Source organism: Pempheris klunzingeri, chromosome 22 (genome assembly GCF_042242105.1).
Source record: "Pempheris klunzingeri isolate RE-2024b chromosome 22, fPemKlu1.hap1, whole genome shotgun sequence".
Lineage (NCBI taxonomy): Eukaryota > Metazoa > Chordata > Actinopteri > Acropomatiformes > Pempheridae > Pempheris > Pempheris klunzingeri.
In genome coordinates, this window is record NC_092033.1 from 7,367,880 (window position 1) to 7,384,798 (window position 16,919).

A 16,919-nucleotide genomic window follows, 5' to 3' on the forward strand; every position below is an offset into this window, starting at 1 on the left:
GTAGAACAAGCCACAATCAATGTCCATATCCCACAGTCTGGTTAGATCAATCCAGAAAGCAGATGGAGATCACTTTCAGAGATGGTGGTGCTTGCAGCCTGGCAAGCTGAGGATGTTGGGGGTTGAACGGGAATGATTCAGGGGGGCTGTGGCTGGACAAAGATACTGGGACATGACAAAGATAATGAATATATCTGTCAGAGTTGTTGGTGAGTTGTTCTAAGAATTGAAGTGGTTACTTTGCTGCAGTATTATCATAAATGCCATGAATACTGAATTAATATAAGTACACTGGGTCTAATGCTATAATAATTCAATATCTATTTTTATTTTTACTAATAAGAAATGCCTGGGTGCAAAATAAGTGCATTTATACAGTGTAGTTTTTCAGAATCTGGATAGGTCACATCAAGATAAATATCTTAAATCAAAGAGTTTTATTAGTTGCTTTTCATTTAAAGTGCACCTGTCTCCCAACGTATTCCAATTATCTTTAAAACAACAAATTACAGAAGAAGATGAAACTGCTTCTGCTTAAATGTTTTCCAAGTGCGTTGATATCACAGCGCCGCCTGTGCGTACAAATTAAAAGCTGGCTTATATATTTATTAGCACGTCTGTCGGGCGTGGCTGGCTTGTCTGCCGGGGGGGCTGTAGCCGTATCCTGCTCCGGGGCTGCTGGCTGCTCCGTGATGGATGAGGAGTGACAGATCGGGGTTAGCCGTCAGGGGAGTCCATTTTCTTCCAGCGCATGGTCTTCCCGAGGAGAAAGCAGAGGAGGAGAGATACTGGACGCAGAGGAGGAAGGGACGAGAAACAGACCGATTTCCACCCCTCCTCTCTCCCTCTCTGTCACTCCCTCTCCTCTCCTCTCCTCTACTCTCTCTCTTCTCCCGTGCATCACAACCTAGTGGGCTTTACCCGGACTGCACCGCATTGACGTTGCTGCTGCTGCTGCTGCCGCCGCCGCCAGCCGACCCAACCCACTAAACTAACGCACTGACACACAGAGAGGGAGAGGGAGAGAATCGGTCTTTTTGGGTGCTATTACCCGCACCTGGAGACTGGATGCTGTGCGGATTGTGTGAGCAGATATGCAGCAGTCCTCTCTCTGGCTCTCTCTGCTTCTTTCCATCTGGATCCGGACTCTGATTTGCTGTCCTGCTCGGTAATGTTAAGACTTTGGAAACGGGAGTGAGTCGGGAGGAAGGCGGCGATTTTGGAGATTACCGCATAGCGCACGACAAGAAATTGGGATATAAGTCACAAGTTTGCAGAGCCCGCGTTATGAATCTAGCTGCTTACTTTGAACAGTGAGCTCCCTCCCGTGCTTATTCAACATGGGTGTTGACTGAATGGAGGAATGTCCACGCGCTGCCACAGAGGTATGAGGATGCACTTTGAGGATTAAAACTGCGCACAGTAATTCCTGGACCATGCAGATTCTGCCAGCTAGGACGTTATTCGTGTTATTAGCCCATGCGCATGTGTTGGTGTCGCTCAGAAATAATGGAGAAGCACGAACTAAAGAGGACAGCAACACCAGCGCGTACTCTGCCAGGACTTTCCATGGTTCGCTCCGGGAGGGTCACCAAAACAAAGCCCGGGATCGTGCGCTCTCGCCGGTGTACGCCACAGGTGCGTCCTCGGCGGAGCAGCCGGCTCAGCGATCAGTTATCAGAGGGACCCTCAACTCCACTCACCCCTGGAAGAGGGTAAGTGCAGATGAAACGTGGCGAATTGGACACAACAAGCGAGAGTTCAGTAGGACTGTGACACCCATGGAGGATCCCAACGCTGTCTCACTTTGGGGCCCGACGCGCCACCACAATAAGAGGATAAAGTTGAATGGCGGTCTTAGTAGTACGAGGACACCAGCAGGTGGACACTACAATGCGGCTAAGCCCTCTTCAATGGGCCGGGGAGACGGAGGAGGGGGACCCGAGGAGGGCGACAGGCACAAGAGAGGCACAAAAGACGAGCAGAAGAAAGCCGGGAAGAGGGGGAGAAACCGACTGAACAAAAGCTCCGTGGTCTTGGCACAGCCTCACGCGTCGCCGTGGGAACCCATGCCCAAGCCGGTGGCCCTCACCTCCACCGACCTGCCCTTTGACCTCTTCACCAGGAGGCCCGAGTTCTTCACTTTCAGGGAGGAGAACCCCTGGGACGCCACACCGATCACCCCTCCCAGCTCGCAGGATTTCGGTGACGAGATCAAGAACCCCTTTTACCCGGTGACAAGTGAGACTTACGGCGCATACGCAATTACTTGCGTGTCCGGGGTTATTTTCCTGGTGGGGATAGCGGGCAACATTGCCATCCTGTGCATCGTTTGTCAGAACTACTACATGAAGAGCATCTCCAACTCACTGCTGGCCAATTTGGCCGTCTGGGATTTTGTGCTCATCTTCTTCTGTCTGCCCATGGTGGTCTTTCATGAACTGACAAAGTCCTGGCTGCTGGGGGAGTTCACCTGCAAAGTGGTGCCCTATGTGGAGGTAAATTTATTCTGTTCTTTCTTGTATTGTATTTCTCCTGTTCTGAATGTGTCAGGGTTAATCATCTTATATTGTAGTGGAGTTTTGAAGCAATGCCTACAGGCAGTGTTGCCGTTTGCGGCGATGACAGATGGTAGATGGGGCTCAACCAGTGTCATTTACATATCATCCACCTTGTCTGAATGTGATCACACCTCTATAGGGACAATAGACATAATCGGTTGGACTCGGGGTGTGAAAATGAAGTTTCACACTGTGTTGGCTGAGTAAATGGACTTAAAGAGATGAGTTTCAGTTTTGAAGCCCAGAGAGTATGCAGGCATGGCTATAGGATGTTACCTCAGCCAATGCCGAAGAGTCTCTGTTTGTCACATGTACACCTGCTACTGGAGAGAGACAGCCTCACCTAGCCCTCGAGGCATGCAGACAAGACACACACATACACACACGTGAATACACACCAGGGAGATAATAGCTCACTATCTCCCACTAAGTCTGACTTATAACACTCAAGTCTCCTGTTGCTGTCAGTATACATACAAAAGATAAAATCCATTCAGCGGGTAGCCTGCTGTATATTCCTGCCCACACTCCCACTCTCACTCACTGTCCTTGTACGTCTGTTTGCCTTTCACACACCTGTGCTCATGTGCACCTCATGGATGCTAGACAGGTTGTTTACAGCATGTCGATGTCTTCCCTTTGTGTGCTCACTGCTGTTACACCAGTGTCAGATTCACTCACAAGGTGTCTTTGTATGAAACAGGGGTTTCCAGCTCAGGGGTCTTAAGCTCGTTGTGAATGGCCATTGTCACCCACCTGATTTGAGGAAGGACAATGAGACAACACGCATGATTTGAAAGGTTTATCTCAACCCAAACACGTCATAAATTAAACATGTAACCAAAATGGGAGCATTGAACTTATAACTGAGATGCATGAGTGAATGAGTGAATGAGAGATGTGCTGTGTGGTGCAGTAAAAACAGGAAAGCAAATGTGATCAAACCCAGAAAAGACTGGATGTCAGTAGAGTCTGACTTCCTACAGCCTCTGTAGCCAGGCAGCGAGCCAGAACAGGTGACCAGAGGGCGACTCCGCCCTCCAGAGACTACACCACCTGCAGACAGGGAGGACTGCCACATCATGAAGTGATGATATGAGCAGGTGAACGGTGTGTTATTATCCTCATTTTACCTTCATGATCGACACTCGACATTGATGCAACCGTTACCGTACCTGAGAAGACATTTTTAGTCATCTAATGATGGTGTCAGATGTAAAGACCAGTTTCTGGAGCCGCTCCATGTAAGTTACAGTAACAGAGTGAAGGAGACTTTCATAAATCCAAATCCTGTTGCTTTCCTCAGGTCTTTTGAAATGCAGATAAACAGTTCTGTAAGAAAATAGATCACAACTGGAGAAATATGAATATGTTGGGGCACAGTTTGAGTAGGTGTCCTTTTGATTTCTGGATTCAAAAGGGCCACTGACAGTTTCATATACACCAGATTATATGATTTAATAGCAAGTATTAGTCTTCTCCTCCACAGTGTACAGGATGCAGTATGTTTTAATTATTGGGGGAATCATCGGGAGACAGAGCTCATATACAATAGCACATGGGTGTTATTGCATATGAGCTCAGCATGGCCACAGCATATTATATGATAGTTTTAATAACATGCTTACAGTTCATAAACCAAACAGTAGTGTGTGTGCATGTGTGTGTGTGTGTGTGTGTGTGGAGGAGTAGTATTCACTCGTCTATGTGCATTTATGAATGCAGGTGAATAAGCATGTATAGTGCACATCTATAAGGACATGTGCACTGAGGCCTGTCCATATTCATACAGCCTTCAACGTGTGTGAGTGTGTGTGTGTGTGTGTGTGTGCGCGTGTGTGCGCATGTGTTAAAACAGGCCGTGAGTAATGCAGCCTGGGGCCCACTTTCTCCCTGTGGAACATTCAGTGAAACACACACACATTCACCCTATGGAGTGACTTTACTCTTCACTTAACCCAAATTCAGTCTCAGGGGATATCAACATTTGGTATGAAATAAAGACACACATACTCAGTCACACATGGTCGGATCCACACGCAACACTCTCACACAAAGGCACTTCAATGCTAAAACATGAAACCCAACTTCACAAGTGCATGCATGCATAATCAGAGGGTGCTATGGATAATGTATCACAGTCCCCTGAGCAAGGAGGCTCCTATGGTGCTGCCTTCGGTAAACCTCGTTTTATTCAGTGTTTAGTAGAGCATGGAATTTTCAAACCTCAAAGAGAAAGCAATTTTAGGTATGAGGTGTGAGAAGAAAAAAAAAAACAGCAGGAAAATTGTAAAAATTCTGCACAAAATAAAGATGTGGGTTACAGCCAACCTGCATTATTATTTGAAACGCTACTGTTTCATGCTGCTGTCACTGCAGACGACCCCTGTAGGCATTGATGCACAGAGCACCAAATTCAGGCAAAACTAATGGGCAATAATTGGGTTTTTGCACCTGGCAGTTGATTAGGAGAAGGCTAAAATAACAAATAACCAGTGCAGTAAGCATTTTGCAAGCCAGAGGGGGGAAATGAGTCATTTGTCAAGGTTCATCCAGAACTGTGCTGCAGTGATTTTAAAAACGTTTTGTCTCATTACCCCTAAATAAAGAGATGCTTACAAATCACCAACTGAAAAGGGCAGAAGAGTGAACTCTATCTGTTGTAAAAATTGTGCAGTGTTTTTCATACAACATTGCTTTTTTGAGATGGGTCCCACACATCTGGTTTGTGGTGGATGAAAATATGTATTTATAAACAATGATATAGGTCTAAAAATGCAAATTTACCATTTAATGCTACATTTTGAATTAAAATGGGATGAATTTGTCATTTTGTCAAATGATTTAGACCTTCTTTATATGGAACTCTACACACGTGCAGCCTAATGACCCCCCTCTAGCAGACAGAAATGGTTGTGTTCCTGCCGTCTTTTCAAACCTGATTTACAGGTAATTGCCAACCTCCATCATGAGACATAAATCTAGCGTCTCTCTAAAGACTCATTCTGTGCTTAGTATATTGGCAGCCCCACTAGTAGTCCTGCTATATCACTGTAACCATATGTGATGTAGCTTGAGCCTAATGGCTTGTACTGATGGATAGTGCATGGGCAATGAGCATTGTTTTTTGTAATTTCATAATATAGTACACATTTGGTGATAATATGTATATAATATTTTCCTACTTGTTGGAAAAATAATATTATCAACCACATTTAAGTGTAACTATTTAAAAATATTCTTATAGGCTACAAAGGTGTACTGAAATAACTAAAGTTCCAATTTCCTCTTTTGCACTCTTCCTCTTTTTAATACTTCAACTGAGTGGAGAGCCCAGAGTTTGTATGCCTTATTCATACAGCTAGCCTCTACTGTGCTGTGCAATACCCTGTAGTCACAAACTGTAGGCTGTCTTTGCTATGGAACAGTGGGCTTCATCAGGCAGAGAGGGAGAAACAGACTATTGAAGTAGAGCAGGAAAGGGGCTGATGAAAGTGAGGGAGCGACAGATTAGGGAGAGAGAGGGCTGCATGGAGCCACAGGGGGCCAGAGGTAGACCCATACATTGTGCTTAAATTGGTGGTAATGGCAGGACATACATCAGCTTGACACATTCGCATCCACTGTTACAATTCACACATGCACACACAAACACTTTCAACTAAATCAGAATTACAAATTTGGTTTTTCTGCATGGTTGTGTAACGCCCAGGAATATGTGGCCATTTCGCAGCCCACGTCTAAACAATTTTCTTTCTGCTGTTTCCATATTCTAAAATATCTGTCTAACCATCTAGCCTTTGCACTCACATGCGCACACACACACACACACACACACGCACATGCACAAAGCCAGTAGGGTGTGGTGATCCTCCAGATGGGAGGGATGGCCTTCTCTCCACTGATCACTGCCCACGGCTGTTCTGCCTCTCTCTCTCTCTCTCTCTCTCTCTCTCTCTCTGCATCAGCTATCTGTGATTAGAAGAGAGCCCCAGGGGGACGACACACTCACACTTACATACATACAGTATGTGCGCACACACAGACACATTTGTGCCTGTACGCTGAATGCACCCTCAGTTACAATATAGAAACTGACAAAGAACCACAAATGAAGTACACAAACACACACTAGATCTCCTGCCCTCTGTGTTTTTCAGCTCTGTCTATTAGGCACGCGAATGATAGTTAATTGGAAGATATGTAAATTATTCAGGGTATATAATTAGTAGCTCTACATAATGCATGATGGTGAGTCCATTCAGTCAGCTCTGTGTCCATGGATGAGTAGATATTGTGTTTTATATGATGAGACAAGACAAGACAACAGCATGAAGAAAAGATTAGGTTTGCTGTTGGATGTAATTAACCAAATTGATTATTATCCATCTAAACAAATACTAATGTACATATTCATCAGATGATTATCATTATGTATTAGTGAAGTTAAAAAGAACATCATCAGTTTCAGATCAACAGGCCAGCCTGTAGCCAGCCTTCAGGGAAGAGATGAGAATATTGCTTTTTTGTATTGGCTCAAACATGACTCTTTGCAACTGGATTTTTCCAGCAGCCACTGTACACTGAGAGCAGTATATTTTTTCTAATGTCCAGGGGAAATCTGCCACAGGTCAAGATGTAATTTAATGAAAGAGAAATTTATTGTGCAGAAGAAACTGCCTCAGACACACTGCAGACGGCTGTAAATGGCAGAAAGTAACAGAACAGAGAAGAACACTGTGATGGATTGTTGCTGCTAATTTAATTAAAGAAGAGAAAGAAGTAATAAAGATGAAAATGTGTGAGTGCTCGTCCTACTTATTCATGAATTCTATGGATCTCCGTTTCTGGCTGGTGGAGACAGTTCCCTTTGTTCACTGAATTGAACAGAAAAAGACTGAAGTTCATTCTTTACCTTGGAAACAGTTGACAATCTTTGCACATGGACCATTTTGGAGCCGTCACTTGCATCAATCTTCCTCCACTGGTTGCCTGGCAACCCCACTGTGTTGACCGGACTCCAGGAAGTTACTGCTCCAGATCAATTAACAGTCGGCCTCAACCACAACCTTAACTTGTTTTTATACTTTTTGTGCAGATTAAACAGATGTAATGTATTAATTGGTGAGCTTCAGAGGTTGCTGGTACAGTAGATGCGTTTTGTTATCTTTGGACAGAGCCAGGCTTGGCGTTTCCACATTCTTTGTGCTAAGCTAAGCTAACTGGCTGTTGCCTCCAGCTTCATACTTACATGAGTGGTATCGATTTTGTCATTTAAGTCAAGAAAACAAATAAGCGCCTTTCTCAAAATGTCGAACTACTCTTGAAAATGATCAGAACGCCTACAGTTCTGTGACAACTGATGCAGATCATTCAATGTGACTGAAAGCCTCAGAACTGCTACTAAATGGACCTTTTGTTGCATTTCTTTTCCAACAATAGAGAAGAGTAACTGAGTAGCTTTACACAGCAATACTCTACAATGCCACTTACTTAGTGTTTCCAAAGTTTTCAACCACATCTTATGGCCCAAATTCCCTACTTCTGCTATTGCTATTGCTATTGCTATTCTGCTACCACAACTAAACCATCTCAATGAAAAACTCCAAACACTGAGATGAGTAGTGGTTGTTTTTGTCAGGCTAGAACAAAAGAGAATAGAACAGAATACAGTATAATACAATACATACTGTATAAAGAGATAGGAAGCTTTGGCCTTTTAAAGTTCTACACTCTAACATCATCAGAGGGGAATCTTTATGAGCCCACAAGGACCAATTTAGCTACATGTCTGTCTGGCATAATCTCTACCATACACACACACTCATATGTATGCACCACCCACATTTATACTCATATACTCACATCCAAAATGAAAAATTCTAATAATCATTCATAGATGTGGACGTGCACAGGCACACACATTCGCGTGCATGTTCACGTAGATCAGTTTCCTGTCTCTCCCAGACACACAGCCCAGCTGTTAGACGGATGGTGGCTGTCAGTAGCAGGGTCTCTGGTTAGAGTTATGGTCTGCTCCAGCCTGCACTGGGTCACATACTCAACCTAGAAAAAGGACTGCAGCTGGAATAACCCTTTGTCTCCCTGGATTATTACTGTAAGGCTGTATGTGTGTGTGTGTGTGTGTGTGTGTGTGTGTGTGTGTGTGTGTGTGTGCCGTTGTTGTTGTCTTTCCACATTACCCCATTCGTCACCTGATAGCACCCATTACCCCTGACAGTGGCTATAGTCACAGTATGGCTGCACAGGCTGCACCGGTCCTTGTTAAAGCCCAATTAATAACAAGAGACCTTTGTGCCACCAGCTCACAGGACCTTTAATCAGCAAGTTAATGGGCCGCTATTAAAAACAGTACAGGGGGAAAATGTCTTTCTCACCTGCTGCGTGGATAGACAGCTTGAACCTGAAAAGCATGTTTTGTGGATTAAAGTCCTTTTAATGTTCTTTTTCTTCTTTTTTGAGCCCTTGAAGTCCAAGGTTGAGCAGAAATAAATGATATGAAGTGGAGAAACGGCACTGAGGTACTTCACAAGTTGTATATCCTCAGTTTATGACAGCTGATTTTAAAATTTTTGTTGTCACATTGAGGAGGTCAAAAGACATAGGTGAAGTATCATTTACAGACCATTCACAAGGCTGTATATTAAAGGAATACTGGGAAATACCCATTTTCGCTTTTAACCAAAATGTCAAACTATTCTTTTAAATTAAGTTTGGGGCATGAAAAGCAGAAAAAATGTACTACTGTTTTGAATGAACAGTAAAATTTAAATGATAATACTTTAGAGGCACCAAAGAGAGTCCTGAGGCGAGCAGACCCATCATCTAGCCAGCAGGTAAAATGAACATGACAGGGTCAAGGCTGTTGTTTAGAGGAAATGCCACATTAACATTGTTAATCATTCTGAAGATGTCATGGCTTATTTCTCTCTTCCCGTCACTTCGGACTGCCTCTAACTCACTGTTGTGTTCCCCTGCTATTGTCTTCTATTCACTCTCACTTCTTTCTCTCATTCTTAGTTTCTCCCACTCATTTTCCCTTTTCCATTCTTCTGCCCCTGTTTCTTAGTCCCTCATTTGCATAACCCCCTTCCACAGACTCACACACACAGCTTCATCACCCCACCAGGCCTGACTCTTGGACTCTCTCTCTCTCTCTTATCTTCCATCCAGTACAAAGCTATGCTTGTTCACCCTGCCCTTGCTCTCCGCCCCAACACGCTGATCAAAGCTGGGTCTCCTGCTCCTCCATGACAGCCTTTAAAGTCGTTCCAGCCTCGTTGTTTAAGCCATGAAATATTCACCATGTGCAAGCACCTGTCCATGTGTACAGGATGGATATTTGTGTACAAGTTTGTGTGTGTCTTCACCTAAAGACACCACATATGGGAATACAGGTGTGCATGTTTAAAAACAAAGAAGTAGGTCACAAGTAGAGCTTGATACGATGCTATGATGAACTACTAGAATGAAGAACTTTATTTTCTAGGGATCTAGGTCCCATCTACAAAGGCCAGTTAAGACATTTTATGTATTTGTATTGGTGATATAATGCCTGAACCTGTAAAAAATACCTGTTCTCCTTTAAAACACAATGTATTCCTAACACTCACCATTAAAATGTGTAAACTGTGGAGTGGGCTGGAGGAATAAATAGGTGAGTGAATAGTAGCAGTGAATGGTATCTGCACTGACAGGTGATTCAGAGAATGAGGTGAGTTGTTGTGTGTCTGTATGAGCTGCATGTTGCAGGTGAAGTGTACTCTTTTATATATATTTTGTTCACAGCGGAGATAAAGAGAAGCTGTCAAAATCCAGTTTAGACTTTAGTATCATAACAGCTCCAGAATGGCACTCATCTCTTAATGGATATTACAAAATGAAACATATATATCGTAAATTGGATTGGAGTTGGTCTTTTTCCCTGGGTCAAGGTGACATCCTTTAAAAGGGCCATTTGAAACTGTGTTTTCCATGTAACAATTCAACTATGTTTACGACACCAGCGAGTGGTAAACTTAGTCTGTTTACTGTATTGCCAACATGCAATAATACCTTTATTAATGTATAATGCAGTTACAGTAGAAGTGGTTTTTGTAGCAAGTGCAGTCAAAATAAATGCAAAACCTGCCCCCGCAACTTTTCATGAGCATGAGTGACTTATCTTAGCTCTATAATTTACCTTTTCTTTATTTACACCAGTAAGTAACACATGTAGACATTTAAGGGAATAAGCTTAGCTCAAGACTGCTGCACCATCCTTCCAATTCTGGGTAACTGTAAGGTGACAACATCTGCCAAGTGCACTCAAATTCTGACACCTGAAAATCACCTCAAGGATTAAGCTTTCCAGAGAGTGAATAAACTACTTACATAAACATGCTTGCCTTAAATCTACTGCAAGTTGCTCTGAAAGAAAAATGCACTACTTCAATATCTAATGAATAATTATTGTTCTGCTTTGGCTAAATTTCAAAACAATTCACAACAATTGCAGTTGCAAGGTCCAAAATGCAGTCACACTGATCAGAGTTACTGTTCAGAGTGCTGGAGCCTGTTGGTGGTTTTGTTACCCCACTTAGCCCTCACTGTTTTCTATGGTCACCCTTCATTAGTCTGGTTAGGACCACCATGCGTGTCAGAGGGTCAGTGTGTATGTGTGTGTGTGTGAGGGACATAGATACACAAAACATCTTGCAGTGTGTGTACATCCATATCTGTCCAGGAAGTATGTGTTTAGAGCACTAAAGCCGTGGCTCACTGGGGCCATCTGGGAAGCTGGCTGCTGTAATTAAATTTGATATGACGGGAGGAACAGAGGGGGGAGAGGTTGGATGGAGGAGAGAAAGGAGAGTCAAAAAAGAGGAGAGATAAGTGAGAGTCAGAAGGAGAAAAGGTAAGACAGGATGGAAGATGGGGGGGTCAGTGACTGTTTTGGCAGTTTTTGGGCTGGAGGTACAATCGTTGAAGGAGCTGCTTCATGTGAGGACAGACATGCACACACACACACACACACACACACACACACACACACACACACTCCAGCTGCAGAGTAATGTTTTGCAGGGTGCCCACTCTGCCAAAATGACTGTTAATCCAACAGATGCTTTCACATGCTGAGGAAATTTGTGAGCTCGCCGACAATTTGCAGACTCTTTACATCGAGAATGTGGAGGCAAATCCAAATAATTAGCTGTTACATGAAGGTTTTGAGTGAAACATTAACAGGAAATGGTGCAATATTGAGGAAGTTTGTTAATTAGTACAACTGTCATTGAACAGGAGGTGTGAAAATACATTTGAATGAATGAATGCAGTGACGAGAGTTTTTAATCCAACAAGACACTTACGAGCAGTGTGTGTGGTTCCACTCTTTGCCTGTCTGTGCTTTCATTTCTCTCACACACATACAGGGTTTGAGTCAGGGATGCTACATGGTGTTAAGAGCAGCTTACAGCCTTCCATTGTGCTTCTGTTGCCCCTCTGCTTGTAATTACACCAGTGTCAGGTGCACACAAGGACCGAAACCCTTCTTGTGTGTCCCGCTGTTTATTTATGTGGTGGTGGCTGACTTGAGATGCAATGGGAATCCACTTGTTTACTTCTACCAGCAGCCCTTCTTTAAGATTCTGTAAGATAATGTCAGACGTTTTCTACACTGAAGATAATTTTGTCAGTTCTTTGTTGTTCTTTTATTCATTAAGTCTGGGGACATGACATGCTTGACTATAACTTGGGAGATTGTCACATCAGTATTGCACACAGGCTGTGTGCTGTGTGATGCAGCTCAGCCCATCTGTCAGTTTAAATGATTGTAGATTATCACAAGTAGGAGGCTACTGTTAGCATAAGCTCTGAGGCACTTTTTTCTGCATTATTCTCCCCTACAGTCATGTGCTGTTTCATGCAGAGTTTGATGATATACACATTGCTCTTGCAGCACAATGATTCCAAGGAACAAAGCCTCTGCAAGCCACCAAGACAAATGTCTGTGTATTTATCCTACACAATGATTTTAAAGACTTTGATTCTGGTGAATTATGTTGTGAGAATTCCTCTTTGTGTTTTCAGGTGGCCTCCCTCGGTGTGACTACCTTCACCCTTTGCGCTCTGTGCATCGATCGCTTTCGCGCAGCCACCAATGTCCAGATGTACTACGAGATGATCGAGAACTGCACCTCCACTACTGCTAAGCTAGCCGTCATCTGGATCGGCGCCCTCCTATTGGCCCTCCCAGAGCTCCTCATCAGGCAGCTGGTGACGGAGGACACGGGAATCCTAGATGAGCCTCCTGTTGAACGTTGCATCATCAGGATATCCACCTCACTTCCTGACATGCTCTACGTGCTGGGCTTGACCTATGAGGGCGCTCGGCTGTGGTGGTGCTTCGGCTGCTACTTCTGCCTCCCCACCCTCTTTACCATTGGGTGCTCACTGGTGACTGCACGCAAGATCCGGCGTGCAGAGCAGGCCAGTGTGCGCAGCAACAAGAAGCAGATCCGGCTGGAGAGCCAGATGAACTGTACCGTTGTGGCATTGGCAATCGTCTACGGTGCGTGTGTGGTGCCTGAGAACATCTGCAACATAGTGTCTGCGTACATGGCGGCGGGTGTTCCTGAGCACACCATGTCTGTCCTCCATCTTCTCTCCCAGCTGCTGCTCTTCTGTCGGGCCGCCGTGACTCCGGCGCTGTTGCTTCTCCTGTGCCGCCCACTGGGCAGGGCCTTCCTGGACTGCTGCTGTTGCTGCTGCTGCTGCAACCACGCGCCCTCCTCGGCCACGGCCAGTGACGATAACGAACACGAGTGCACCACCGAGCTGGAGCTGTCACCATTCAGCACCATACGCAGGGAGCTGAGTAACTACACACCTGCTGGCTCCAACTGCTAAGCTGACATTCCTCATCAGGGATGGAGATCTCACTAGCCTGCCCGTAGCCTTTGGCTAAGATTTCTCAGACTCGGCTAGGAGAGATTTGCCTTACCTAGTCTAGTCACATTTTTAAATGAGCGCATGAATAAAGTTGGACACTGAATAATCAGATTCAGTCAGTGTCCTACATCCTCAGCTTTCATTCCTTACAATAACACTGTACATTTACAGTAACTGTATAACCCTTATTTTCCAGGAAGACTAACAAAAAGCAAAATCTTTGTTTGCCCTGGGGTGCTCTTCAAACAGGGTCAGTACATATTTTTAGCAATCCTGCCTGAAACCTTTAAAACTTACAAACCTCCCTGCTGTAGACCTTCTATGCCTAAATATCTTTGGACACTTGGGATGGCCTGTTAACCTGTCTGATGTCTGGTTCCTGAAGAGGTTTGAATCAGGTTGATTTCTTTAAACTACACTATTCTGGCGCAGAAAATCTGAGCTGAGTTTCCCATAGGCCTCATTCTGTTAGTGACAGGGAAAGGTAATGCTATGTTTACTGTACAATGTACATAGAAAATTATTGTACAGAATATGTCACAATATGTTCTGTTAAAATGAATACAGTTTGTGATGATAAATGTATTTGGCCATCATAAAAAAATATTTATGTATGGGATACTCTGTACTGTATATCTTGAGGGAGAAATAATCAATGCCAAGCACCTTCCAAATGTGTCACTGGTGAAATTATGGGGACTTGGCTAATTAATCATAGAGAGTGATGTTGTATAATAACTCAAATACAGCATCCTGCTAAACATGTGGGCTGACACTGCCTATAGATATACAGGACTCAGTTTACAGACTACATCAGCTGTAAATGTACAGTTCATATAATGCTGCACACATGGGAACAAGGCTCATGATAATTAAACTAGCGCAGGGCGTCTCTGCAGTAATGACAGTTTGCAAGAGGAAAACACAGAGAGGAGAGTGGACTGGAGGACCCAAATGTACACAGCAACACTGTATATTGAAAAATATCAAGTTGACTCAAACACAGCTGGGCTGGTCTCAGTGATACACAAACACAGACTTGAGTGGAATTAAAAGGTTTGAAATGGACTAATTGAAATCACATTAGAATTGAACGGAGTGGAATGGAATCGCATTAAACACCGCAGATTCAATTGAATGGAGTAAATATGAATAGAGAGGAGAGTACTGGAACATAACACAGAGGAATATAACTGAAAGGGAAGAACTCAGCGTGGACTGGACTGAAAATAAATATCTGCACTACACTGTTGTATCATGTTACGCCTTACACTTTGGGCTGTATATATACTGTACACTTTCTTTGGTGCTCTTATGATGAATGCGCTGTAAACAACAAATCCATCGGTTCGACTTAGAATCGCAAGTAATTGAGCTGCGTGCTATGTTTTTTGTCAAGAAGACAAATTACAGTTATCTGTGACTCTGGAGTACATGAACAATAGTGGGGGAAAAGAAAACGAAAAATCAAAGTAAAGTCTCATAAAGGTGCCATAGCCTAGTTTAGAGGGGTCTCCTGAATATTTGAGTATTATTACTGCCTTTATTATGAGCGATGGTTGTTTGACAGTACAAGTATGGTAGCACTTTATTTTACAGTACAGTAATTAGTCAGTGTTTAGAATGTCAATGGTATACTGAAAAATGAAAAGCCAATTACTGGTAATTATCATTGTAGAGACTTCAATAGATGCAATAATTAACTATTGTTACATTGGTACAGAAATATAACTACTGGTAGTTAGTTCATAGTAATTATCAATTATGTTATTAAATTATTATCACAAAAAGTGCCAATACTGCATAATTTCATTGTAAATACAACTTATGTACCGTAAATACAATGCATATTATATATTTGTACCAATAATCATTGCAAAGTTTATAGTAGTCCAAGTCATTTATTTATTTACTATTTCTGAACTGCAAAATGAAGCGCTACCACGAGTGTGTAAATTAACTTGAAGGTAAGACTGTAACTGAAAAGTAAAACATTGACTGTAATTTGTAATAAAACTAATTACGTACGGCAGGTCTTTTATGCTCTGGATTGCATGTAATAACACCCCCTTTTATACTATACCTCTTTCAAATGAATCAGATAGAAAGATGAAAGTCAGTCAGACACAGTATTTTTCAACCAATCCAAGCTGCTGATGTTAGCTTAGTTAGTTAGCCGACTACAGCTGGTCAAACCTTACAGTGAAGTTGTTATTTCAGCCAATAAAACTTACAGCCACTAGCAGGAAATGAGAGGCTGCTTTTGTCTACTTCTGTCTGAAATGAAGGACCTATTGTGTCTGCAATTACTGACAATTTTAAGTAGTAAATCTGCCACTGTTGTGAGAACAGAAAGCTTAACAGGTGTAGCAACAGTAAATAAATTAGTTATTAGTGGATGCTTGACCTCTAATCCCCCTTTGCAGTTTCATTACTTGAGTTTTTAAGGAGGACCAATGAAATGTTTTTTCACAGTGTATAAATTTACAAGTGTATTGTACTGTAAATCCGTTTTCTTAATCCTACCAATCAGACCTGGGTCAAAACAAGGTTGAAACCACTATTACTTATTACAATGCAGTTAATTGAACTTATAATGAACATTTGATAGGTATGGTATTATAGCAAAGGTGTGTGGAGGCCTTCTGCGGATGATCAAAATCACTATTTTGTTTAACTTAATTTAAAAAAAGAATCAGTTTCTTTAAATATTTATAACTGAGATTAATGGTGGCGAAGTCTGCAATGACCCAGGTGTGATGTTCATTAGTATACTGTATATTGCGATGAATCTTTTGCATATGATTCTGCACTGCCAAACACCTTCTCTCTGTCTGTCTCTTGTGCTCTTGTGGTAGTAGCACACTATCTCTGGGTGTCTCTCTTAGCATGGAGGTCAGTTTGCCCTCGGCTCCATCGACACAGGAAGAAGAATATTACCACAAAACATAAATCATAAAGAACTGACAGCACCATGGGCCTGTTAGACTCCGAATATACACATTCTCTATACTGAGAAACTGGGGATATAGAGGGCTGTTTTTTCTGCCACGGCAGAAGGCAGCAACCCTTTTGGCTGTAATGAACTCCAGTTTATGAGCTCAGAGAGATCCAGGTGGATGCTGCCTCTGGTTGGCACTGCCTGCGGTTTTTTCAAATTAATAGAGGAAATAGGCATGAATTTAGCAGCAGCACTGACACACAATGCCCCACAACCTGTTTGAAAACTGTTTTTATTACCACTGCTATCTAACACCAGGGTATTGTGGGCCAAATGTATGCCTATTCAGAGAGTTTGTATGCCCTTGCACCAGCCCACTTTAATCACTTAAAGAACATGGGAAAGGTTTTTTATGTGTTTAATTCAGTAAGCTCTGGATTCCCACCCTGTTTTTTGATGCAGCA

General features: G+C 43.0%; 1 protein-coding gene across 1 annotated transcript; it reads left to right on the forward strand.

Annotated features, from left to right (window-relative positions):
- Nucleotides 1-1,436: 1,436 nt before the first annotated feature.
- gpr37b (G protein-coupled receptor 37b) lies at nt 1,437-13,532 on the forward strand. The gene is made up of 2 exons (XM_070854124.1): nt 1,437-2,498; nt 12,654-13,532. The coding sequence occupies exons 1-2, from the start codon at nt 1,437-1,439 to the stop codon at nt 13,470-13,472; spliced, it is 1,881 nt and encodes a 626-aa protein (XP_070710225.1). The 3' UTR covers nt 13,473-13,532.
- Nucleotides 13,533-16,919: the final 3,387 nt, after the last annotated feature.